General features: G+C 41.5%; 3 protein-coding genes across 6 annotated transcripts in view; 1 reads left to right on the forward strand and 2 right to left on the reverse strand.

Moving 5' to 3' along the window:
* The window catches only part of LOC134088058 (NACHT, LRR and PYD domains-containing protein 12-like), a 57,094-nt gene extending 45,954 nt beyond the window's left edge, over nt 1-11,140 (reverse strand). The window contains exons 1-5 of one of the 3 annotated variants that reach the window (XM_062541973.1): nt 11,066-11,140; nt 5,452-7,572; nt 1,696-1,788; nt 1,362-1,517; nt 1,137-1,250 (exon numbers count right to left, since the gene is read on the reverse strand). In XM_062541973.1, coding sequence (XP_062397957.1) covers nt 1,137-1,250; nt 1,362-1,516 — 269 coding nt within the window. In that variant the 5' untranslated portion in view covers nt 1,517; nt 1,696-1,788; nt 5,452-7,572; nt 11,066-11,140. Of the gene's footprint in view, nt 1-1,136; nt 1,251-1,361; nt 1,518-1,695; nt 1,789-5,451 lie in introns of all 3 variants that reach the window. The other 2 variants (XM_062541982.1, XM_062541964.1) reach the window with 2 other exon arrangements.
* Nucleotides 11,141-12,299: 1,159 nt separating this feature from the next.
* Nucleotides 12,300-22,584, reverse strand: LOC134088140 (arachidonate 12-lipoxygenase, 12R-type-like). Of its 2 annotated transcripts, XM_062542073.1 has the most exons (15): nt 22,462-22,584; nt 21,416-21,575; nt 20,442-20,643; nt 20,054-20,135; nt 19,513-19,635; nt 19,224-19,327; nt 18,936-19,105; nt 17,488-17,631; nt 16,781-16,984; nt 16,209-16,295; nt 15,894-16,030; nt 14,950-15,071; nt 13,609-13,709; nt 12,804-12,974; nt 12,300-12,543 (listed from the first exon to the last, which is right to left on the reverse strand). In XM_062542073.1, the coding sequence occupies exons 2-15, from the start codon at nt 21,566-21,568 to the stop codon at nt 12,364-12,366; spliced, it is 1,980 nt and encodes a 659-aa protein (XP_062398057.1). In that variant the 5' UTR covers nt 21,569-21,575; nt 22,462-22,584; the 3' UTR covers nt 12,300-12,363. The 2 variants fall into 2 exon arrangements, with proteins under 2 accessions (XP_062398057.1, XP_062398065.1); XM_062542081.1 differs by lacking the exon at nt 20,442-20,643.
* Nucleotides 22,585-24,652: 2,068 nt separating this feature from the next.
* LOC134073041 (histone H2B-like) lies at nt 24,653-25,027 on the forward strand. Its single transcript, XM_062530022.1, has one exon. The coding sequence runs from the start codon at nt 24,653-24,655 to the stop codon at nt 25,025-25,027; it is 375 nt and encodes a 124-aa protein (XP_062386006.1).
* The last annotated feature ends 479 nt before the right edge of the window (nt 25,028-25,506 follow it).

Below are 25,506 nucleotides of genomic sequence, written 5' to 3' on the forward strand. Positions count from 1 at the left end.
CTCTCTCTGGGTGTGCCTGTGTGTGTGTGTTTGTGTGTGTGTGTGTGTGTGTGTGTGTGTGTGTGTGTGCGAGTGTGTGAGTGTGTGCCTGTGTATGTGTGTTTGTGTGTGTGTGTGTGTGTGCACACGCGCGCATGTGAGTGTGTGTGTGTGTGTGTGTGTGTGTGTTATCTGATATTGGAGTGACAGTGACGGCAGAGAACACAGTGAACATATACTCAGAGACACATTAAACACACACACAAGCAGACACACACTCACACTAGACAGAGAAGCACTCATACACAAAAGCAAGCGCACACATGCACACACTCATTTACATACATAAAAGTTGCAGTAGGGATGGAGTAGGCGATGGAAACACAAGCGTGATTGATATTTGCGGAGAGAATGTGCAGGACTGAGCGGCGGTCATATTGTGTATCGCTTTGCGGTACATCTAGTTCAGATAACACCACTGACACTTTTCTGATGGTCAGCCAGAAGAGTGGAGATAATATTGGCTAATATGTTACTAAAGTTCACTATAAGAGAACTAAGAAATGAAGGATACACGTGTGTTTGTGTGTGTGTACTCTGTGTGCATATATGTATGTGAAGGAGGGTGAGAGAGAGTCTGGATGAAAGGTTGCACTGTTGTTAAAGTCCAGAAGCTTCCAGTGGCAATAATGTAGCCTTTGTATTAGAGGAAGCTAAATTTATCATGTTGGATTATCCCATGAATTAAAAAGGGCTGGTAGGATATTTGTTACATGAGCAACTATAAGGAAACATTGTCATGGCTACTCAATGATTGCCTGTGTGGACAATTTGCAGGTCAGGTCGAGTTTGGGTCGATGTTTGATGGATATTTTGTTGGGTAAGGCGGGCCAGAATCATGACACACTCGTAGACCTGGTAGCTACAGAGGTTCTGAATAAATAATTTAAGTCTTCAGCAGACACTTTCCCTGGAACACACTCAACATGTGTTCTATTTCAAGAGAAATGCATGTGAACACAATGTGGTCAGTGCTTCTTTTCATCACTTAAACAAATTATCCGTAGTGCTGATGAAATCTAAGGCTGTTTTATGTCAGATGTGAACATCTCTAAATATGAAACCTACTGCATGTTAAATGTTATATCATATCTCACTTGGGATCAGGCTGTGGCGATTCACTGCTGAGATGTAAAGGCTGTCCCATGGACTGGTCACTCTTCATAGACACACAGCTGGGCACTGGAGACACTGGTCTGTGTGTATGTGGTCTGGTTATGAAGAAAGTCAAGAAAACAAAGAGTTGATTTGAAGTTTTTACATTAGTCACACTTGACCATCACCAAAGATTGTATTGTCTCTGTGTGTGTTAGTGTACTCACCCAGCACTGTGTAGCACTTGTCCTTTGCTGACCCCCTGATGTCCATCAGTAACAGACTCCTCATCCTTCAGGGACTTGTGGCTGGACACGGCACATGCTGCTCTGGCCGTCTGATTTCCACTGACAGCATCCTCACCCTCTTGAGGGAGATCCATCCTAATCAATAATCAACCAATCAATCAATCAATCAATCAATCAACATAATATTTAAAGGCAGAAAAGAGAGAAAGAAAGAGCAAAAGACAGGAAGGCATAATGGCATTTGTGTGTCCGTCTCTAGGAAGAGTTGGTGAGCAAAATATGTCTGATGAAAGGTTCCTCATGAAGTGCTCACTTTTATTAGCTGTGCAGACCAATCAGATCTGTGGGTCCATTTCTTCTCCACCAATAACAGAAGTCTTAGCTCTTCACAGACGTAGGGGAATCACTGGAATGACAAGAAAGAGGAAGTACAGAGGAACATGAACACAGACCTCTGAAGTTCACCTACAGAAAAGTTGGCATCTTTAACATTTTTTCCCATGGGAAAACAACATGGAGGTTTTGAATTGTTGCACCTGTTAAGGGGGGGTTCACATTGTACACAGAATGTGCCGCGCTGCGCTAGGTTGCTCTTGGTTGAGGTAATGTCCCAAAGATTTGTGTTGCCGCTGTGCTCCAGACCTATGATGTAGAGTGTGCTGTGGTCAAAGTTCAATATGGTGCAATTTTGACCGTGGCACGCGCAAGTGCAGCTAAGCGGCAAAATGGCACTTGCGCTGCACTTTGTTCAGCTCTGTGGCAGGCCAGTTCTTGACAATAATGGGTTTCAAAGTGCAGGAATGTGCATACAGTACAATATGTGAACCCCCCTTTAAACTCTCACGGTGCGGGGACGAATAAGTCTGAAAGGCAGACGTTTTGCTCAACACACTTTTGTCCTCTGCCTTCAAGTAGCTCCTGTGATCTTTGGTACTTCAAGATGGCAAACTCATATTTTTGCTACCCCAGCACTAACTTGCGATCCAATTTCCCATAGGTAGTTAGCTTCAATCAACATCTGGATCTCCTTATATGGGCAAAGATGGCTTCATCTTTGCCCAGAGGTCTATCTACTTAACTCCTTCACCACCTCCATTTCCACTGAAGGATTTACATGATAGTCTGTGTGATGATAAATGCTCGCTGGAAAATCAGTGGCAAATCTATCATTGCTTTACATGTTTTTATTTTTACATCATTAACATGGGTGTATGGGTATATAGGATGATGCCATATGTGCAAGATGCTCTATCTATACACATATAGCCAATATGTGGAAACTAGTTTGCATAATTCCAATGCTTCAGAAACTGTGACGGTCCCTCTCCTCCCCTTTTTCTGGGTGTACTGCATCTGAACCTGAGGGTTGAAAATAACACAACTTGTGCTGTTTAGATGGGGACAACACAGTGTGATGTTTCCAACACATTAGTTTTGAGAGTACAGTAATATCACTGTCTGCTTATTGTAAAACCAGAAAATCACTCCGAGAACACAAACCTCGGGCCAACCAGCCAAGAAGAAACAACACAGGTCTATTAGGAATTTGATCTCTTCACTTAGACAACACCAATAGAGTAGCTCCTGAGCAACTATAGCCTGGCAGCTTTGAATAATGTTAAGGTGACATCTGTTCAATTCATTTTGGTATAACATTAACTGAGGGTAGAAAAATTGAAATACATTCAAATCATAAAAAACCCTTGAGAGGAGGGGACATGAAACTAGTTGTCAGAGCTACGTGACTACATGCACGGACTATGTGAGCATATGCACAAAATGAAAGTAGAACCACAACCTTCTTGTGTGTGTGTGTGTGTGTGTTGAGAGAACAAAAACCTCACTGTCTGCTTATTGTAAAACTAACTAGAAAAGCACTCAGAGAGTGCAAACCTCTGCCAAGTGAACACATACTGTAATGCGGTGATACAGATCACACCCAAAATGTAATAGTTTCTTCCTTGGGTCAATTCTGACCTTCTCTGAAAATTTTTATCTGAAATCCATCCATAACTTGTTGAGTTATCTTGCACAGACAGACAAACAAACAAACCCAGATGAAAACATAACCTCCTTGGCGGAGGTAATAAAGCCACACACACATTATCTGTGAGAGCTCAGGTGGACATTGTGCCTCTCAGCAGGTGCTCTGTAGGGCTGTTCTGTTCATAGCCGTGTGCTGCTGTGGCAGAAGGGGAAGTGCTGCAGAGAGGAGAGGCCAGCGGGGTGCTGACAAACACACTAGACACGGAGTCAACACAGGAACACAACACAGCTAATCATGGAGCAGGGTCACATCTCTGCCATCTGCCTTCATCCAACAGGCCTTTGCACATTAATGTTTATTAGATAATATGAAATCCAAGAATTTATTTATTACCTTTTCCCACCATTCACGTCTATGCTGATCTTTGAACCAAAGTCAGAGCAGCAAACAGCACATATTTTTATTATTGTTTACTTCCAAGATGCATAAAACATGATGAATACTGAATAATGATGAAAAGTGCACATAATGGTAACAAGCAGTCAGCTGTGTGGCCTTAACATGCTGAAGTGTGATGAGCAGAAGGCTCATAGGAGGTTGGGCTACAGATGCTCCTGTTGTGCAGGATGAGCCTGTGGAGCAGAGAGCTGCATGGGCAACAGCCAATCAGCCTAGCTGTGCCCGCCTCACTCCCCCTTCAATGGACAAGGCACACATGGGTCTCTCTTGCCAGACAAAAATGGCCTACAGTTTTCCTAAAGTGTGGGTAAAGTGGATTGACTTCTGCTCATTTAGAATGGACAGGCATGCACATGCAATGTGACTAAAAAAAATAAAGAAAACAAAGGCTCTATGACAGAAAACAATTCTGGGCCCCCCAAAATGGTGTGGGGGAAATTGATACGTACATTGACACTTAAAACACAGTGAGTGAGATCCAATTGATTATAGTACATTACAATACAGTCTATAAAAACCAACACAACAAGTCTGGGAGGTTGATCACTCTACATAGACAATATCAGTAGAGTAGCTCCTGAGCAACTATAGCCTGACTTTGAAAAATCGTTAGCTTTCTTTAGCTTTCTTTAGCTTTGAAAAATCTAAAGGTGACACCTGTTAAAGTCACCTCAGCATGACAATAACTGAACAAATTAAAATACACTCAAAGTTTCAAACCCTTGAGAAGAGGGAAATGAAGCTAGCTGTCAGAGCTACGTGACAACATGCACAGACAGTGCACGAAACGAAAGCAGTCATAGAACCACAACCTTCCTCTCTGTGTGTGTGTGTGTGAGAGAGAGAGAGATAGAGAGACTGTAGGCCTATTTTGTCATGATTCCTCTAACTCTAAATTTAGAGTGCAGATCTTCAGAGTTCATTGTCTATAATTACTAGGAGAGTCACTTGCTCGATTTGAACAAAAATATAGTCAGCCATGTAGCCTACACTCATTCACGCAATTGTACAGACTCCATGTTCAGACTCAGTGGTTATGATTTTTACCAACGTCATGGTAAATAGATGACCCATGAAGTGGACTTTTGTTTTGATTGTTGTAAAAATTTTATTTTTCTATAAAGAAGTTAATTAAAGTCATTTTGGCAATATACAACAACACATGCAATAGCCTCACGTGGACTCTATCGCTGGTCAGGCTACTCTCGCCGTAGCCTACTTAAAAATAAAGTTCCATGGCTGCTGCCTATGCCGAATCCTTCTTGGGTTGGCCGTTTTACACTGACTACAAAAATATTCCAATTTATGGATCCACTTGATAGGCTACAGTCGATTAATCTAGACTGAGTCTAGTCCCGAACAATAATGAGATATTTCTCTCGTGTCCACGGCTGCAATTTCTGAGTAAATTGTGGGAAAGTAGGCCTAATCAAATGTAATATGATATGCTACTATTTCACGAGCCTACTGTAGGCCGCCATCAACAACTCTGTTTCGTCTCATTACCGGTTGTTGATGAACCCGTAAGGATCTTTGCATGTTTTCAGTCCACGAATAAACCACCGATCACTACATCTATCAACTAGCCAACACCCGTAAATGCAATTATTTAAGTGTACTTACCGACATAAAATTGATGTACAATGTATGGTGGACGTTGTGTCTGTCAGCAGGTGCTCTGTAGGGCTGTTCTGTTCATAGCCGTGTGCTGCTGTGGCAGAAGGGGAAGCGCTGCTGAGAGTAGAGGCCAGCGGGGTGCTGACAAACACACTAGACACGGAGTCAACACAGGAACACAACACAGCTAATCATGGAACAGGGTCACATCTCTGCCATCTGCCTTCACCCAACAGACCTTTGCACATGTTTATTAGATAATATGAAATCAAAGAATTTATTTATTACCTTTTCCCACCATTCACGTCTATGCTGATCTTTGAACCAAAGTCAGAGCAGCAAACAGCACATATCTTACTATTGTTTACTTCCAAGATGCATAAAACATGATGAATACTGAATAATGATGAAAAGTGCACATAATGGTAACAAGCAGTCAGCTATGTGGCCTTAACATGTTGAAGTGTGATGAGCAGAAGGCTCATAGGAGGTTGGGCTACAGATGCTCCTGTTGTGCAGGATGAGCCTGTGGAGCAGAGAGCTGCATGGGCAACAGCCAATCAGCCTAGCTGTGCCCGCCTCACTCCCCCTTCAATGGACAAGGCACACATGGGTCTCTCTTGCCAGACAAAAATGGCCTACAGTTTTCCTAAAGTGTGGGTAAAGTGGATTGACTTCTGCTCATTTAGAATGGACAGGCATGCACATGCAATGTGACAGAAAAAAAATAAAGAAAACAAAGGCTCTATGACAGAAAACAATTCTGGGCCCCCCAAAATGGTGTGGGGGAAATTGATATGTACATTGACACTTAAAACACAGTGAGTGAGATCCAATTGATTATAGTACATTACAATACAGTCTATAAAAACCAACACAACAAGTCTGGGAGGTTGATCACTCTACATAGACAATATCAGTAGAGTAGCTCCTGAGCAACTATAGCCTGACTTTGAAAAATCGTTAGCTTTCTTTAGCTTTCTTTAGCTTTGAAAAATCTAAAGGTGACACCTGTTAAAGTCACCTCAGCATGACAATAACTGAACAAATTAAAATACACTCAAAGTTTCAAACCCTTGAGAAGAGGGAAATGAAGCTAGCTGTCAGAGCTACGTGACAACATGCACAGACAGTGCACGAAACGAAAGCAGTCATAGAACCACAACCTTCCTCTCTGTGTGTGTGTGTGTGAGAGAGAGAGAGATAGAGAGACTGTAGGCCTATTTTGTCATGATTCCTCTAACTCTAAATTTAGAGTGCAGATCTTCAGAGTTCATTGTCTATAATTACTAGGAGAGTCACTTGCTCGATTTGAACAAAAATATAGTCAGCCATGTAGCCTACACTCATTCACGCAATTGTACAGACTCCATGTTCAGACTCAGTGGTTATGATTTTTACCAACGTCATGGTAAATAGATGACCCATGAAGTGGACTTTTGTTTTGATTGTTGTAAAAATTTTATTTTTCTATAAAGAAGTTAATTAAAGTCATTTTGGCAATATACAACAACACATGCAATAGCCTCACGTGGACTCTATCGCTGGTCAGGCTACTCTCGCCGTAGCCTACTTAAAAATAGGAAGTTCCATGGCTGCTGCCTATGCCGAATCCTTCTTGGGTTGGCCGTTTTACACTGACTACAAAAATATTCCAATTTATGGATCCACTTGATAGGCTACAGTCGATTAATCTAGACTGAGTCTAGTCCCGAACAATAATGAGATATTTCTCTCGTGTCCACGGCTGCAATTTCTGAGTAAATTGTGGGAAAGTAGGCCTAATCAAATGTAATGTGATATGCTACTATTTCACGTAGCCTACTGTAGGCCGCCATCAACAACTCTGTTTCGTCTCATTACCGGTTGTTGATGAACCCGTAAGGATCTTTGCATGTTTTCAGTCCACGAATAAACCACCGATCACTACATCTATCAACTAGCCAACACCCGTAAATGCAATTATTTAAGTGTACTTACCGACATAAAATTGATGTACAATGTATGGTGGACGTTGTGTCTGTCAGCAGGTGCTCTGTGGGGCTGTTGTGTTCATAGCCGTGTGCTGCTGTGGCAGAGGGGGAAGCGCTGCAGAGAGGAGAGGCCAGCGGGGTGCTGACAAACACACTAGACACGGAGTCAACACAGGAACACACCACAGCTAATCATGGAGCAGGGTCACATCTCTGCCACATGCCTCCACCCAACAGGCCTTTGCACATGTTTATTAGATAATATGAAATCAAAGAACTTATTTATTACCTTTTCCCACCATTCACGTCTATGCTGATCTTTGAACCAAAGTCAGAGCAGCAAACAGCACATATCTTACTATTGTTTACTTCCAAGATGCATAAAACATGATGAATACTGAATAATGATGAAAAGTGCACATAATGGTAACAAGCAGTCAGCTATGTGGCCTTAACATGTTGAAGTGTGATGAGCAGAAGGCTCATAGGAGGTTGGGCTACAGATGCTCCTGTTGTGCAGGATGAGCCTGTGGAGCAGAGAGCTGCATGGGCAACAGCCAATCAGCCTAGCTGTGCCCGCCTCACTCCCCCTTCAATGGACAAGGCACACATGGGTCTCTCTTGCCAGAAAAAATGGCCTAGGCCTACATTTTTCCTAAAGTGCTAGAAAATAAACAATTCTGGGCCCCCCAAAATGGTGTGGGGGAAATTAATACGTACAATTTGACTTAAAACACAGTAAGTTAGATCCATTGATTATAGTACATTACAATACAGTCTATAAAAACCAACACAACAAGTCTGGGAGGTTGATCACTCCACATAGAAAATATTGATAGAGTAGCTATAGCCAGCTGGCAGCTTTGAAAAATCTACAGGTGACACCTGTTAAAGTCAACTCAGCATGACAATGACAATAACTGAACAAATCAAAATACACTCAAAGTTTCAAACCCTTGAGAAGAGGGGACATGAAACTAGCTGTCAGAGCTACGTGACTACATGCACAGACAGTATGCACAAAACGAAAGCAGTCAGAACCACAACCTTCCCTTCTCTCTCTCTCTCTCTCTGTGTGTGTGTGTGTGTGTGTGTGTGTGTGTGTGTGTGTGTGTGTGTGTGTGTGAGAGAGAGAGAGACTGTAGGCCTATTTTGTCATGATTCCTCTAACTCCTCTTAATCCAAATTTTGAGAGCAGATCTTCACAGAGTTCACAGCCTATAATTAGTACAGGGATTAAAGCAAAAGAAAATCCTGAGCCTGAACTTTTTTAGACTTGTGCATGCAACTCTATACGACACTATGTTGGTCGATCGATTGGAAACCGGTTTACTTTTTGGAGTGTTTGCACACGACACAGGCCTGTTTGTGATGTTGGACCCCAAGAAAGGCCAATAGGTGGCAATAGTAGTCCAACACACTACAATATGCTACATGTAGCATTTAGGATTTCTTTTTATATCAAGTTTTGCTGCTAATCTTTGTCTTTGACAGGTTACAAATTGACCTACAATCATAAGGTGTCATGTTGTCAGGGTATGTGAAATTGGAAGGCAGGCATTTGAAGAATAAGATTTAGTTGCAACCATTTAAGTTAAGGTATTCAAAAAAAGACAATGATTCTCTTTTTAAAGAGTAATAACAGTGTTTCTCACAGATTAGAAGGCAATATGTGGTGGTCGCCTCATGTCTGACACTTTGCTTTCACATAATGTGAATTTATTTATTTAATGATTTTTTTAACAAGATGTAAAGCACACACACACACACACACGTGTAATTATTTATATACATTCTGTATACTGACATTTCTGATATTCATAACCGCAAACTTTATGCAGCTTATAGCCTGCTATTCATATTACAACTCCACCTCTTAAATTCAGCTGTTTGATTGAAGCCTCGAAATATTGTAAACAAAGTAGCATAGTTGGCTAGTTTATCATACTCTAGCTGGTTGGACTGTTCAGTGTCCCCACGGGTGTTTAAGTTTCAAGGTAAGCTCATACTTTTTCTCCTTGGGACAGGCCCTTTAAATCTTGGAGTTGAAAAACATTGGTATTGAGATGGTCAGTCAACTTGAATGCAGAGTTTTAATCAGATGTGTGCAGCATAGCCTACTAATGATGCTAACCGTATTTAACAATAATTCAGCTAGTCGTCTTCTGTGCGTCATTGCGTTTACGATTGTGAATGTTTTGTTTGGATTAAATGTGCATGTCGAGGGGTGGGTGTGTCCATTGAGTGCGCACGAGAGCGGGCCAAGGAAAATTTGTTTGCTTCTAAACGGTTTGGTAAAGTTGCACGCATAGTCTACAAAATTTGCGGAAGAACTTATGCTTCCACCCGCAGCGTCAGGTGCATTAGTGCGACCGCGCTTCCAGGGATGATCTCGTTATGGAGACAGACGCGGTGTGCACGAAGGGGATTCTGTGTCTGTGTCTGAGTGTGTGTGTGTGTGTGTGTGTGTGTTTGTGTGTGTGTGTGTGAGTGTATATTAAAGGGTGCGTGACGCGTGAGTGACAGAGAGGGAGAGCAGGGAAAGGAAATTCAGCTTAACGAATGCTGCGTGTTTTTCAATGGCGTTAACAAATAAATAATATTTTAAAAAATGAACGCAGTCAATGGCCGCACGCCGGAATTCCGGCACGGTGCCGGAAAACTTTAATCCCTGTTAGTAGGAGAGTCACTCGATTTGAACAAAATAAAATCAGCCATGTAGCCTACATTCATTCACACCATTATACAGACTCCATGTCCAGACTCCAATATGAAGTAGGCAATGCACAACAGTGGTTATGATTTTACCAACGTCATGGTAAATAGATGACCCATGCTCCTTCTGACAGCCAATCTGAAGTGGACTTTTGTTTAGGTTGTTGTAAAAGTTTTATTTCTCTATAAAGAAGTTAATTAAAGTCATTTTAGCAATATACAACAACACATGCAATCACGTGGACTCTATAGCTGGTCATGCTACTTTATCGCGGTAGGCTACTTAAAAAAAGTTCCAGCTGATGCCTTGTGAACATCCGTGGTGTACTGGTTAAGGCTTCGGGCTTAAAACCCGACAGTTGATGGTTCGATCCCAGATCAGTCCACTACGGCTGAAGTGCCCTTGAGCAAGGCACCTAACCCCTCACTGCTTTGGATTAGTGTGTGATTCATCTCGCTGTGTGTCTTCACTAATTCGGTTATTTTGGGTTAAATGCAGAGCAACAAATTTCCCTCACGGGATCAAAAAAGTATATTATTCTATTCTATTCCTATGCCGAATCCTTCTTGGGTTGGCCGTTTTACACTAACTTCAAAAATATTCCAATTCATGGATTCACTTTATAGGCTACAGTCGATTAATTTAGACTGAGTCTATAGTCCCGAACAATAATGAGATATTTCTCTCGTGTCCACGGCTGCAATATCTGAGTAAATTGTGGGAAAGTAGGCCTAATCAAATATAATGTAATAGCCTAATAGGCTACTATTTCACGTAGGCCGCCACCAACAACTCTGTTTCGTCTCATGTCCTGCTGTTGATGAACCCGTAAGGATCTTTGCATGTTTTCAGTCCACGAATAAGCCACCGATCACTACACCTATCAACTAGCCAACACCCGTAAATGCAATGCAAAGTGTAGGCTACTTACCGACATAAAATTGATGCACAATTTATGTGCGCAACTTGTCCTCCTAAAGAATTCCCTCACTACTTTCGTTTTCATCAGTTCCGCGTTGATCACAAGACAGGCAAATAACACAGCTTGTGTGGTGAGAAACTTCCCTGGTGGCTGTGCAGAGCAGTTCAAGCGACATAAATCCAGGACACGCATTTGTCAGGTCAATTTAACCTACGTATATCAGTCGAATAACAAGTGGAGGAAGTGGAGAGGAAGGAGGTCGAGGAGAGAAGAGCATAGACAGACTCAAGCCTGTGCCCCTTTGATATGGTATATCTTTGATTTGGTATGCTCCATGGCTACCCCTACTCTGATATGGGACCTGAGTGTATATGCCCCGTGGCTACCCAACACTACTCTGATATGGGACCTGAGTGTACTATATATGCCCCGTGGCCTCCCCTGATAACACTACTCTGATATGGGACCTGAGTGTACTACCGTATACAGTAAGTATTTGAACCCATGCTAAAATTGACTAAAATGAGGAGTATAAAATCATCTTTTGGAAATTGATCTTAATGTCTAAACAAAACATGAGGAAATATCCAACCTTTAAGGACACCAATTTTCTTTGTGAATGAATAATGTATCATAAATAAATACAGGGGTCATAGTTGCACCCCTATGTTAAATTCCCATATAGGTAGGCAGATTTTTTATTTTATTTTATTTTTAAAGCCCACTTATGTAATAGATTTAGGATACTATGCACCCTTTTAAAGTCTCCTTGGCCTTTGGAATTTAAATAGCCCCACATCATCACATACCCTTCACCATCCCTAGATTGGTGTTTTTCCCCCCAGTTATTAGCTGGTTTGATTTGCATTGAGGTCAATAATCATCATTGGCCAAGGGTTTTTTTTCTGCATGAAAATACAATTAAGCTAGAGCAACAATGCAAATAATGGATTAACCTAGGGTGGCGAGCCAAACACTTTCAACTAATAGTAGCTACTCCTGCTAATCATGTAACTGCCATGTAATTGCTTAAAAATGACTGAATGAAAAAGGGCAGAATGTGCTCAGGCTGAAAGGGTGTAGCTTTTTTTTTTTTTTTTTTTTTTAATGTATGCATCCTTAGGCTCATGGGAGAATTTACCCCTAAATGACTAACAGGAACCCATGGTATGGAGGGGAAGGAGAGGGATTCAGTGTTGATCATTTGTTTTTTTTAATTTTTGATTTGTTACTTGGCTTACATTTTGTTTTCATTGCCAAGATTATTTATAGAAAAGACTAAACTAAAGAAGAACTTTTGTATCCTTTTAAAGGGACACGCTGTTGTCCACATTTTTGGGGTTTAGATAGGTGTAGGGATGCTTCAGCGTCTTGTTGCGCTCCTCAATTCGATCAGACAACAACTTCAGCTGCTCCTGAAAATCCTTGATGCAACGGCAAGGAACTTCCTCATCAAACAGTTCTTCTGGGAAACATCCAAGAGGGTACTGCGGAGAGAGTGTGATAACTACAGTATGTGTATTGATATTGAAAATTACAGACTCAGATAGCCAAAGTGAAGTAATATAAATACGTAAATGTTAATTTTGGATATTTGCTCTGCTCTCTTATGTAAACTTTCATCTTGGAACAGCATTAAATCAGCACTAATAATACTAATAATAAATGGTCGATAAAAGCCATTGAGAATTTGTGTTACATTACTGTCTTTTTTTGTGTTGTCTCAAAACATGATGCACACACTCACATGGTCTGTTGAATTTACGCTGAGCACTTTCAGGATGGCCATGCTATTCACCGTTGTGCTCACATTAGGTAAGGTCTCCAGGATGGTGTTCATCGTGGTCTGGCCTTTCTCCTTAGGAGGAGGCTTTCTGAGGGCAGTGGGGTAGTTGGGCATCCAGCCGCCATAGTCAAACTGCATGGGGGAATTTAGATACAAAATCAAAGAACATAGAGTGACGAAAGTCGGCAAATGAGTCAGATTCATATAGAAATATGATACATCATTATCTTAAAGAAGGCCTTTCCAATTGTAACCATGGTCAGCATAATTCTAGCCAATTGTGCTGATCATGTTTTTTTATACACTAATCCAGCGCGAACTTTATGGGCGCTGCCATCTTGAATATCGCCATTACTGCGTGCCTGCGAGTGTGACGAGTGACACTTGCCTGTGCTTTTCAATGAAAGCATCCCGTCAGAGAATGTCTAACAAGAGAATCCGCTCATGAAAGAAAATGTCAGGTGAAAGGGAACATTGGATCAATGATGTCAGACTGTGCCAAAACTTACCGATGAAGGTAATTTATTAACAACATAAGGTATTAAGACGTGTATTAATGACAGCTAACCTCTGCAACAGCCGCCTATGGAACCAACGGGCCATCTCCACGCAGTAATGGCGGCGCTGTGTTACTTCCGTGTTTCGCTGGATTAGTGTATAAAGCGTCAGAGTAGACATAATAGAGATAACATCCAACAATGGTCTGGCATTTCTCCCTCTGAAAGGGGCTTTGTTGGTGAACCACCCAGCCCCTTTAAGAAATTACCTGTCCATTGTTGAGAGCAGAATGTTGGGCTGATGAAGTGAAGATCACCATGGTAACAAATTTGAGGAGATCGTCCACTCTTTGAAAAGACTCAGGTATTCCTAAGGGAAAGACAGACAGACGTTTGAATTAATGACTAGCAAGGACAAGATGTACTCACATATGTGGGACATCGAAGTAAAAGTGTTAATCACTTCATCCAGACATGATCATGCTAAAAATAGCAGCAGTTGAATTCCTTTCAATCAGTGATGCTTGTTTTTCGCATGGAGGGGCTCTGTGGCATTTGCCAAAAAAATATTGGGTAACACTTTGCGGTAAGGGTACATGAATCATCATGAATTCATACATGAATTAATTCATGATTTATGCATTACTTAATGGCTTAATATCTCATGAATCATCAGGGACTGACATGAGTTCACATATGTCATTCATGACCTCATACATGAATAACGCATCAACTAAAGCATTAAGTATGGTGGCTACATCATTATGAACTATGGTTTATTAAGCATGATCATGATGATTTATTTTTCTGTACATGAATCATAATGAATCCATGCATGTAAGCCTTCCTGAATTATTAGGAGATTAACTAAGCATTAGTTACTATGACTGTTGGGCGTAATTTGTACAAACTCTCTAAACACTCATGAGTAACTAATACTTAGTTAATCCCCTGATATTTCAAGAAGGCTTCCATGCATGAATTCATGATGAATTATGCACAGAAAAAAAAACATCATGATCATGCTTAATAAACCATAGTTCATAATGATGTAGCCACCATACTTAATGCTTTAGTTGATGTGTTGTTCATGCATGACTTCATGAATGATATATGGTGAACTCATGTCAACTCCTGATGATTCATGATATATTAAGGCATGAAGTAATGCACAAATTATGAAAGAATTTGTGTATGAATTCATGATGATTCATGTACCCTTACCGTAAAGTGTTACCAAATATTGTGCTACGTTTTTCTTCTTCTTCCTCTTATTATTATTATCATTATTGTTATCATTATTATTATTTGGGCCCGAACAACGGCGTGAAAGCCCTATTGTTTCTGTAAGGAATTAATATCTATCTAACTAATATCAAAGTATTAGTATTATTGTAGTTCATAATATCCTGCCTTGCTTTGCATTTTTTTAGATGGTTTTTGAGATGTTCCTATGGGCGAAAAGTGCCCACAGTGGGTAGGCTGAAAGATAACTTGACAGTTGTTGCAGGGTTACTTGGAAGCACATCAGTAGTGCTGCCTGACTATAATCAAGAAAGACCCCTCAAATTCCACATACCTCCTACCAAGGATATTATTTCTGCACACACCTGTGCTGCTCCTTCCCAGGAATCCGTTGGTGAAAATCTCTCTGATCCAGCTCTGCAGTTCTGTATCCTTCTGCACATGCTCATCAGATGTGTAGTAATGTTGCACGACTCCTTCAACATACCTGCAAATGACACCCCCCCCCCCCACACACACACACACAAACACAAACAATAGAACATGTGATTTGTATGGAATATCTGCAGTTACTACACTACACTACTTCCGATAGGAAATGTATGTAACCTGTGTTGTATTGACCCCACGGCTCAGCCCTGCCCTTGACTGGACTCGACCCTGCAATTTGCAACTCCTCTGGGGTCAGTTTCTACAAACATTAGCTGCGTGGTTGCTAAGCCACCATGGTACAACGCAACTTTCGCTCAAACAACAACCTTGTAACATCTGTTTCTAAAAAGCATAGTTGTTTGGTGGTTGTTCTTTTGTTCAAACACTGCAGTGTTGCATCACACTATACGTTGATGGTAAAAAAAATAAATAAATAAAAAACAGTTCTACACATTTACTAGAGCATCGACAGAGCTATATCATACATAGAACTTATTGAGAATACACAACCATCTTATGATCAATGTGTTCAGGCTCAAGTGTGGATGTTATGGACACCATCGCAACTCCATCATTCCACTCCAGCACATGAATGTAAATGTAACACCTAATGTGAAATACTCTGTTGGCGGGTGTTCAGGTATGAACATGGAGGGTCAATCTACTCAAACGAATAGAATAAAAATGTTGACGTTGGATAAGCGTACCGTGTCCGGGTACGGTACAGAGCAATCACACTGGTCAAACGAACAGGACTTTGGGGTTCAAACATAGGCCTACTTGGGTATGGTACAGATGGCATAGTGTGAGTAGGCCCTTACACAACCTACAGTACATACTTCACAGCTACGGACCAGCTGGCAGCCATTACACGTACTTGTAGATGATGTTCCACAGTTCTCTGCCGTCATCTCTGTAGTAGTAGTTGGGAACGTCCTCCAGGCCTCTCTCAGAGATGTTCTCAGGCAGACAGAGGGAGCTGTAGGTCAGGGAGGAGGTGGCACGCCGCAGCAACTTGGCCAAGGTCACGCCGCATGATAATCATTAATGACGTCGAATATTATTGTGATATCACAAATGGTGTGGCATAAAACAACTAAATGTGTGATTATAGGACAAAGCTATGAATGTGGAAATACATGGTGCATCTTTACAAACTATTCAAAACACATTATATTTGTAATATATTTACCCTGGCAAAGACTCCCTCCTCGGTAATCAGCAGATTTCGTGCCATAATATTGATGTGGAGTGTGTAACGAGTATGGGGAATGAGGAGCTACAATGGAAAACAGTGAACAGCTGGTCATTACACCACAATGATGTCTAATATCATCCCATTAAAATAAATTTGGCAACAATTTTATGAGAGCAGTTTTTTCCCCAGATATCGCTGTCTCTCTCTGTCATTCAAATACATTGTGTTCACTGCTAAAATATACAAGATCGGTCAGGAATATGGCTGCTGTCCTGAAACTGATGTAGCTTGAATCTGTGAATAGACTGTAATCCATCCAGTTAGCTGAGTTTTGAAGGTTTAAAGACAAGAACTCAAGTGGAACAGTTTAGATGTATAGCAAATAAATTCATCAGAACATATACAGTAACAAGTCGTTTCTCCATTCCAATTTCAAAACGAAAAACAAGAAACAAGTAATTTTCCGATTATGGTTTCCCCTTTTCAAAAGAGAAATCGAGTGCATGGACCACAAAATGCATGTTTGTTTTAATTGTTGGGCAAGTCATCCTTGTCCGATTCCATACCTTGTAAAGGGGGTGTACGGAGGGGAGGTTCCGCAATGTTGCCATGGTGAACACTTCAGCCAGGACGTGAGTTCTCAGCAGGTGGAAGTCGACCTCTTGTGCACAGTACTCCGCGGCCCGTACACAGACCTTCGCCAGCAGCCAGTCATGCTTGGAGTCAATGGGCAGGAAGATGGGGTTCTCAGGTCCAGCCTTTTGCCCTAGCTGTGGAGACATAACAGGCGAATGTGCATACTATGGTCGTGCCTACCATTTAGCCCAAGTTAGAGGGTTAGATGGCTGGTCAAAAATTCCACATGCATAACATGCAATAGCCAGAAAAGGCGTGGGTTCAATTCCCAGCTTCTATTGTTGTGCCCTTGAGCAAGCCACACGGTCACCCTGAGTTGCTCTGAGAACATTGTAACAATGTAAATGTAAATTAGCCTTGTGGCTATAATCCGGATCAATTACAGTATATATTGTGCATTGTCCCTGTCAAATAAACGTCAAATAAAATAAATGAAATAAAAAATAAAGCTGATTAACATTTGCCATTGTGATGCACACTAATAACATAACTAACAACAAACATAGTAGTAGCATTTCCCCTTGGGAATCAATACAGTATCTATCTATCTATCTATCTATCTATCTATCTATCTACTATACGTCCCTCTGTTCACTCTTCACCTCTTGAGACCTTAGTGTTTCCCAGGTGTGTTTACCTGTATGGCGATGGGCAGCATCAGGCCATGGTGGTTCAGGTGGAGCAGCACCAGGGGAGCGGTGAGGAACTGCTGCACGCCCTTGACCACGTTTCCTGTGACTCCATCCAGCATCTTGTAGTCGCACAGGAAGATGTTCCCTTTCTGGGTGCATTAGGTGTCGTTAGAAGCAAACAACAAATGGACTAATTGTGAAAAAAATAGCCTCTTATTGTTGTTGTTGTTGTTATTATCATAACAATCATTATTATAATCATCAACATCATCATCATCATCATTTTCATTATTATTTAAAATCATAAGCTTGTTAGCCAAGTAGCGCACATTAAATTAAATTAAATTAAATTAAAGAACATGCATGTCTGTCCTGTATATTAAAGGTTGGGTACGGAATTCGCAAAACGGCCGGCAGATTTTGAATACATACAACCTCAAGTCCTGCCCTCCATGCACCAACGAAAATTATGCGCGAGAGCGAGCCAGGCTAAATGAAATGTCAGCCTGGCGTCTACAGCACTATGAGCTCTAGTCTCCATACAATCGCCCACATCAACTTCCTCAATTACATTCTTTATTCACCTCCAAAGGGTTGTAGGTAATAGTTCCACAAATCAGACAAGGTAGATGATTTTATAGCCTACATTATGGTAAAAGCACCTTAGTCTACCAGCCCTTTCGTTCGGAAATTCTAAAACAACGATGCATTTTAATACACCAAAATAACATTTGATATAGGCTACCTTACATCTTTCAGTAGCCATAGGTGTGTATATTTGAACAGAATCTGGTTTGGTTCTTACCAGGGCGTTTATCTTCTGAAATATCCGAGTTTAGTGCTGGCCCACTGGTTCGCCTATTCCACTGTAGCTCCAAGCTGTTAAGTTTCGATTTCATGTTTACAACACTCTTCGAGTCACAGTAAAATGTAATTTTTGCTACATAGCTTATTTATTGCGTGGGTGATTGAGTTTCCGTAGGTATCCGCTGCCTTAGTATGTATAGAAATGAAGTGACACATACAATTTGAGGGGAACATTATGGGACGTGTAGCAGGCCTAGTTACTTTCGTTTCAGCACTGACTCGCGGTCAACAGCTTTCCTGCTATGTGCACGAACGGGTCGCGCGTGCGGGGGGGAGGGGGAGGAGGAAGAGGAAGACCGTTAGATTGACAAATGAGCTGTGAAATGATGGTATGGGGTTTAGAATTCTATTGGCTGGAGTTTTTCGAGCCCTGCCCGTTCCGCAGATGATTGACATGTTTAATTTCCATTTCAGTACTCCCAACTCAGTGGCTGTAAGTGGGTTAGGAATAGGATATCAAGTGATTTTGCAAAAATGACCAAAAAAGCTAATTCCATACCCTACCTTTAAGTTATTTTGGACAAAATTAAAAGTGAATCCATTGATGGCATAAACTGCTAGATTGTTAAATGACTGTAATGCCTACTTGTATTTCAGACTCCAAGGTGCTTTTTCCAAGAAAGCCGTTGACCATCTCCTGTGTGACAGGAAAGTTATCGGGCAGCTTTGAGCAGCGCTGGATCATCATGGGGTTGAGGCCATTCAGGAACTGGTAGCCAAAGAACTCGTCCTTATCCCAGTTCTTCCTAACATATTCTGCAAAGGATGGCAAGTCAGAAGAAGATGTGCTCTGATATACAGGTCAGTCAGTAGTAGTTGTTATTTTGCTACAGAAAGTCTGTCTCTCAATGAAGCTCTTGTTTAAGATGAGTACCCAAGGTTTCGTTTCTGATTCCGCAAATGAGGTCATCCAGTTCTTTGATGCTTTTCCATGAATCTCTGCAACGAGCTAATCCATTTAGCTGCAGAAGAGCTAACCTAAAACACGACAGTCCATTAATACGAATGGAACGTACAAATAGATAAAAGTTAGAAACTGTAAACAGATATTGGTTTGTTTGCCAGGACGTTCATAGAAATTAAATAGTATTTTGAACAACACAGGAATCTCTTTCTTTCTTTCTTTCTTTCTTTTCTTTCTCTCTCTCTTCTAAATGACTTACTGCTTTCCTCCGGTGAAGAGAATCTCAATTTCCTTTGTGAACGAGAACTGGAGTTCAGCGGGCAGAGCAAAGGGAGAATCAAACTTGGTAATGCGGGGCATGTCCTCATCGTACACATGCCACCTGTGAGAAGACCATACAGTACTGTAACTTCCTGTGTATTAGCCACATTGTGTATAAGCCGCAGGACAGTGTTGGGGAGTAACGAATTACATGTAATTGCATTACGTAATTTAATTACAAAACAGATGTAACAGTAATACATTACAGTTACTGGAGAAAAATGTGTAATTCAATTACAGGTACTTTTGAGAAGAACATACAGTAACTTCCTGTGTATTAGCCACATTGTGTATAAGCCGCAGGGCTGTGTTTTAAGCAAGTTAAAGGAAACAAAAACCATATTAATACCATATTAGCAATTTTGTAAAATCCATATATAAGCCGCGGCTAATAATCGGGAAATGACGCTACAGACAGTTCAGAAAAGATTTAATTTAGCTGAATTTAGTCTAGATATTTTGGTGTGCTGTCCCCAAACCTGTATGTATCCTGTCGATGTTCTAGCTGCTTCCTCCTTTGTTCATTGGCCACTTTGTTGGTCTCCTGGAACACAAACAAAGCTGAAACAGAACAGGATATGTCAGTCCAGAGCCAAGAAAAATCAGAGACCCCAGTCATCCCAACAACATCCCAAAAACATCCCAACAACATCCCAACAACATCCCAGCCTGTTCTCTGCGCTACGGCCTGGGAAACGTTACCACTGCCTGAAAGCCAGTAGGCCTACCAAGGGCATAGGTTTGTGTGTGTGTGTGTGTGTGTGTGTGTGTGTGTGTGTGTGTGTGTGTGTGTGTGTGCAGTGCATCAGCAAGATCACCAATGGACTCAACACAACAGCAATTGTGAGGTCTGCCCTTAGTGCCTACCTTTGGCAGGTCTTAGAACAAGGCTCTCATTACAGGCCAGCCAACTGTAGCAAGGGAACACAATCTCATCACCTTCAGGTGTTGTAATCACAATCTTATCGCAAAACCACTGGTTGTTAACATGCAAAAATGGCTTGGAGTGGAGTTTGACAAGTATGAGCTCCCCCACGGCCTCTGGCAACTGTACCTCAAACGTATGCTCCTGGAAAGACATAGGAAAAGAGATTTTAAGATTGTAAGGCACTATGTGGAGGTATTTTTTTGTTTGTGTTAAAGAGGCTATGTGACATACACGACTAGTTTGATGTGATGTCAAAAACACCTATACTGTATGTTCCATGTTGTCTAGATATCCACTGAAGTTCGCATGCAAACCATCTAGTGCCACAGTGTACTTCCCAACATTGACCTTAATAGCAACGTAATGTGAAGAAACAACTGTTTTGATGTGATGTCCAGATGTCCACTGAAGGTATTGCAAACCAGTTATACAGCATCTGCTTGAATCTCATGTAATACCACGTTGTACCACATGTGTACGCTGCAGTATGTAAATATATATAGTGACTCTAGGGGGAGCTCTAGTTGCAAAATATATCTGAAACTGCATAGTGTACCTTTAAAGCCAACCACATAGCCTACATATGTGCCTAGTTTAAAAAACTAGAAATGTGCATCTCCGTGGAGGAGCTGCGAAAGTGGGCTTGGTCACCAGGGGGCAGTGATGTAAACGCCTGAACAGTCCCCCATTCATTTCAATGGGGAAACACCTCTGGTGGAGCATGGCGGAACTACAAGGGTCTAAAAACGGGAATACCGGAAAAATGACAACCGGCAGCCATCCGACATTAACAAGCAACCTACACCGGATCGGGTCTGATTTTTTAGTGTTTGAACCGCGTCGACAGCTCAAACATTCTAGGAGAAAAAGCTTCTTGAAAAAGTGCAGCAAGCCCACGAATGAGTGCACTTACTAATCCTTGATAACAGCCCGCAGAGAAAAGACTCCCATCTAGACATATTTCATGACTCTCGCCCTTGACACCTTGAAGTTGAATGGATATGTAGCTCATTGTGCCAGCAAAGGCCCAATTGCCTGTGTATGTCTTCACTGTGTAGATCACCATGGTTATTCTGAAAAGTAATGGAAATTACTAAGTAAGTAATGATTCTGATACAATAAAAAAAGCAATGGCCACTTGATTACTGTTGGAAGGCTATAGTCACAGATGTGACCACTGAATAAGGAAGAGCCTTCTCACAGACAAGGACAGCTGAGGTGAGGATTCCATTGTGACTTTATACACTAAATTGCACAACATTATACAAAAAGCATGACCAAATTGCATACTGGATTCAAATTGTTTTCATCATCAAGATCAGTTTGGTCAAACTCCACAAAATTACAAATCAGTTGTCTGACTAAAGCCTAGCCTACCTTATACACTGACAGACTTTAACAAGATTTGGGAAAGATTCTCGAAAGATTGTAGTCTTTTGAGTAAAGCTTGAATGAGGGGCATTAGTTAAAATGACAAAAAAGTCTGCACACTAAAGCTCCAATATTATTTTTTCTTTTTATTCACCACATACACTACACTATTGCATTAGTTAAAAGACTACAACAATAACAAGTCTATTTAGACTCCACCTTCCTTTAATTAAGGTGTGAAGAACAAATCATCCACAAACACAAACTAAGAATTCCTCGTCGCTGAGTTCTGCACAGTATACAGTGCATTTAAAGAAAGGCGATCAAGTGGAGCCTCCATATTGCCCTGCTCCTGTATCAGGCCAAACCAGTATATCCAACTATCAACATTCAACATTTACGCGCTGTAGAGTACCTCCCAATTGTTACACCCAATTGTACTATGAATGCAACAACAAGCCTGGGGAGAATGTGAAATAATGTTGAACCAAATAAACGAGATGATTATTAGTAGTATACACAATTATTATACACCATTATTGTTTAAGAAGACAAACAACAGAGGAAGTGCTGGATACAAATGCTTACCAAAATATTCTGAACAGCAGGCCTGGCGGGACTAGCTTTCTCACAAAACATCTCTGACTTGACAAACGTCTGCAGAGACCTTGATTTTAAACCACAGGTACACCTGCGCACAAGAGCACACCTGCAGGGAGGCACACAAGGAAACACATTAACGACCCAAGGGGAGGATAAGGGGAAATCTAGACGAGAGATTTGAACTTCCTTATGTGGTCATTTACATACAGGATGGTGTCTATGCCAAGATAACAACACCTTCGACATCTATCACACCCTGAAGAAGGCTGCCCATGCCGCTACACGTTACCCTGGAAATCCAGAGTTCTCGCGAGAGCACAATTTGAATTGTGTCCGCAAGATACTCTGGCAACGAGCAATGATGCACGTAACGTTTACCCCAACCCCATCTTGATGCTCCCCCTCCTCGTTCTAGGACTCACAGACTTTGATGAGTGTTCCTGCTTGTGTTTGTGAGGGTGTCCCACGGGGGAATTGGGGAAATGCGTCTTAAGCCTACCTTACACTGACAAGATTTGGGAAAGATTCTTGACAGATTGTAGTCTTTTAACTAATGCCCCCCTTTACTCAAAAGACTACAGTCTTTCAAGAATCTTTCCCAAATCTTTGTCAGTGTAAGGTAGGCTTTAGGTGTCCTGGGTCAAATAAAACCCTCCGTGTGCTGCGCTGTGGCTGCCTGGCTCCTTTAGCCGATCGTTTTCATACCGACACTATACTAGGCCTACTTGGTGACCTCGAGAAACGGCGATAATGTGAAAAACGGTCAAATTTTGCCTTCGATGAGACGATGACCAGTACTTTGGTAAACTGCCATTGCCTATTAAAGTTCTATATTAATAAACTGACTCTGACATTGACAACTACCTGCCTGAAGATTCCAAACAAGGAAATGTCACATGGTATTTTCATTTGAGTCAGACGTCTGAGAATTGTTGTGAATTGTTGTGAATGTCAGGCATCTTGATGATCAGCATGCCTATCTGGGACACTCCTTTGTACTGCACATGTATATGACCCACATTCATGCAACCAACAGTATGGTTTGCATTCCTATATAGCCAACAGTACAATCTGCAGTTACAGAAACATCTTACGCAATACAGCAGTTCAAATTCACAGAGATTTACTCAACAACTCATGACCAAATATGATTCGTTTAAAAAATAGATAAATAATCTGTAATGTCTAACATATGAGCAACATACATTAAGCATGTGTGACCCGGTCTGGGAGATGTATTGTGCCACAGACGACCACAAAACCACAAGCTACACCCACTTCAATTTTGGGTACTGCAACACTATAGAGGGGACTGCTCTGATTATATGTCTTGTGTCTGCATGTCTGTGTTAGCTCTGCAGTCCTGGTGTATTAGCTATGCAGCTATGCTGAGTCCATGTGACCAAAGGCTGCTCTGCCTGTTTCATGTTCTGTGTTGTAATTGCACAGGTAGAGCCTATGTACATGGTTGGACTTTTACTTGCTGAAGCTAGAGTTTTCCATCCTATATTCCTGAGGAATATAGGATTTCTATCAGCATGGAGTGAGAGAGTCCCAATATACATATCAAATCAGCAAGCAAATCTATCCAGTTACCTGAATAGCAATGTGTATGAGGCCTAGTCCTCAAAATCCTTAATATGGCTAAGGAGGTTACGTTTTCATTCGGGTTTGTTTACTTGTAAAGCAAGATTACAAACAGACAAGTTATGGATGGATTTCAATGACATTTTCAGGAGAGCTCTGAAATGACCCAAAGAAGAAACGATTACATGTTGGGAGTGATCCGTATCACCATCTGGATTCAGGAGGCAGTTATGTTTTTCACTTGGCGGTGTAATGGCATGGTTTGGCCACATGGTGGCGAACTGAATCGCTTCAGTTCAAATGTATGACAACCAAGGAAGAACAATGCAGGCAGAGGAAAGCGAGGGAAAAGAAACAAAGAATGGTAGTGTGCTGCAAACCGATTATCTGTGGGCGGTGCTCGATTCTGCCCCCTTCGATTCAAAATGATCAACCGCGTCTGGGTATTTGATTTTGGAGGGAAATTACAGAGAATTCTGGTTGTGGGCGTGTAAAGTGACACAGTCGTCTATTTGCATAAAACTTGATACATATACCAGGTAACTTTAAGTGATCTTTCAGATAATCGAAGACTATTCGAGACATCATCATGCCTGATCCAGCTAAGCCTGCCCCGAAGAAGGGCTCCAAGAAAGCCGTGACAAAGACCGCCGGTAAAGGTGGGAAGAAGCGCAGAAAGTCCAGGAAGGAGAGTTACGCCATCTACGTGTACAAGGTCCTGAAGCAGGTCCATCCTGATACTGGTATCTCCTCAAAGGCCATGGGTATCATGAATTCCTTCGTTAACGACATCTTCGAGCGCATTGCTGGAGAGTCCTCCCGCCTGGCTCATTACAACAAGCGTTCCACCATCTCTTCCAGGGAGATCCAGACTGCAGTGCGACTGCTTCTGCCCGGTGAGCTGGCCAAGCACGCCGTGTCCGAGGGAACCAAGGCCGTAACCAAGTATACCAGCTCCAAGTAAAACTGGATTTTAACGTGATCTAATCCAAAGGCTCTTTTAAGAGCCACCCACGTTTTCTTTGAAAAGTACTTCCAATGAATAACACTGGTTACGCTGCACTTCTAAACAATTATCTGAAAGTTGCACTCTTAAAACCAATGTGTTAAACCACGCAACGTTTGTTGTTTAAAAACATCTGTCCAAATAAGGGCAAAACAGGTTTTCTAACTACGTACTCAAAACAAATATTTCTGGATTAGGTAGAAGGCGTAGGTTCCACTTAGCTTTGGCATAACTGACGTAAACCTGGTTCTATGAATCCTGTGTGCATGTGCAGCTGTGGTCTCATGACATGATAGGCATGTAGGCCTATTAAAGATATTTCTGTTAAATACATTTTATTTTCAGTTGTCAAAAGTGTTGGGGACAAAATCTGTGATAACAAGTGCTGGGTAAGCTACCCAGCGTCGCCGGTTAAAATGAACATGCCTCCGTTTTAA

The sequence above is a fragment of the Sardina pilchardus genome, chromosome 1, assembly GCF_963854185.1.
Source record: "Sardina pilchardus chromosome 1, fSarPil1.1, whole genome shotgun sequence".
Taxonomy (NCBI): domain Eukaryota; kingdom Metazoa; phylum Chordata; class Actinopteri; order Clupeiformes; family Clupeidae; genus Sardina; species Sardina pilchardus.